The following is a 1,617-nucleotide window of genomic DNA, read 5'->3' on the forward strand; positions in this document are numbered from 1 at the left end:
TAACAAAACCCGTAACAATAACAAAGGCAACACAAGTCTTTCACTAGAATTACTAGAATTTAACATAACAAATAAAATTCTAGACAGAAAACAGTTTCAAGGAAAAAGAGCACAGCCATTGGTCTTCTAGAAACTTAACTATGAAGAGAAGTATTGGAAGATATAAATAGGAAAGGAAGCAACGACTACCTTACTTGCTATGTTAAACACAAGTTGTATAAATTCTTACAAATAATATCACAGTTGAATTTGAAATAGAGATCAGTGCTTGCTGTGATGGCCCCATTCCTTATGGTCCTTGTGACCACCTTTCTTGCCATGATCGTGATGGCCGTGATGATGCTCATCATGACCATGATGACCCTTGTGGCCGTGATGCTTCTCATCATGATGATGCTTGTCATGATGGCCCTCTTTACCGTGATGATGCTCGTGATGACCATGATCATGGTGTCCTCCCTTCTTGTGGTGTTCTCCGTGTTTATGGTGGTGTCCTTCATGGTGTCCGTGCTTATGGTGTTTGCCTTCATCGTGATGGTCATCGTAGAAGTGGTGGTCTTTATGGAAGTGATCCTTGTGATATTTCTTATGGTAGCCGTCGGTTTTCTCTCCCTTGTCGTGATGCTTGTGGTGGCCATGTTTGTCTCCTTTGTGATGATGGCCGGCTTCGTGGTGGTCGCCGTGGTGATCGTGCTCGTCCCAGTGCTTCTTGTGATGACCACCGTGTTCGTGATGATGTTCGTCGTGGTGGTGTTTGCTGTGTTCACCGTGATCACCTTTGTGGTGATGATGGTGACCTTTGTGGCCTTTGTGTCCTTTTTCACCGTGGTCGTGATGGTGATGGTGATGGTGTTCCTTACCACCGCCCTCTTCGTGGTGGTGCCCCTTCGTGGCGGCAGCTACGAGATCTTTTTCATCTTCGGCAAGTTCTCGTCCATATACCGCCACAAGACAGCACAATCCTACTGCTACAACAATCAACTTCATGTTGATTGTTGTGTCTATGCTTTGATAGTTTGTTATCGGCTCTTTTATAGTCGATTAGTGTAGATGAGGAAAGCGTTTAGTAATTTTGGCGCAACGTTCAGGGACACGTTCCGGCCGCTGGACCGTTTCGATTCCGAATTCTCAATTGTGTTCCGATTTTAATCAACTTTGCTTGTGTGATGCTTTGTGATTTAATTACTTACAATATTGTGTTTAGAATTCTTGCATGTTACGAAAATATTCTAAAGATAAACTATTAATGGAGATTTGCTCAAGCATTTTCCGTTTGAATAGTTTAACAGATATTTAAATAATAAGCACAAGGATGTAGAACAAGTAGGTTAGTGCAAAACCATATTATTTACTACGAGTTCATTTAAAATGTAATACTATTTCATTGCAATTTGACATTTCAGAAACGAACTACCATAATTATTTATAATATACAAACGTAAAAAAAATCATTTACTTATACATTTTTAAAGTATTGTCCAAAAATATTTCAGTTTTCACTCTTTCAATATTGTATTTTTTTAAATATATAAAGTTCTAACTATATCGACGTGTGGAACAATATCTGATGTGCTATTCTCTAAGCACACAGCTTCACACACTTCAATGCTGATCGAA

At 39.6% G+C, this 1,617-nt stretch overlaps 1 protein-coding gene across 1 annotated transcript; it reads right to left on the reverse strand.

The window, feature by feature from the left end:
• Positions 1 to 213: 213 nt before the first annotated feature.
• LOC117984587 (spore coat protein YeeK-like) lies at positions 214 to 987 on the reverse strand. Its single transcript, XM_034971211.2, has one exon. It carries the CDS (start codon positions 985 to 987, stop codon positions 262 to 264), a length of 726 nt encoding a protein of 241 aa, XP_034827102.1. The 3' UTR covers positions 214 to 261.
• Positions 988 to 1,617: the final 630 nt, after the last annotated feature.

Source organism: Maniola hyperantus, chromosome 8 (genome assembly GCF_902806685.2).
Source record: "Maniola hyperantus chromosome 8, iAphHyp1.2, whole genome shotgun sequence".
Classification (NCBI taxonomy): domain Eukaryota; kingdom Metazoa; phylum Arthropoda; class Insecta; order Lepidoptera; family Nymphalidae; genus Maniola; species Maniola hyperantus.

Bases quoted from the DNA above. Each gene is read 5' to 3' on its own strand.
- LOC117984587 (XM_034971211.2), bottom strand. From the start codon at position 987: ATGAAGTTGATTGTTGTAGCAGTAGGATTGTGCTGTCTTGTGGCGGTA.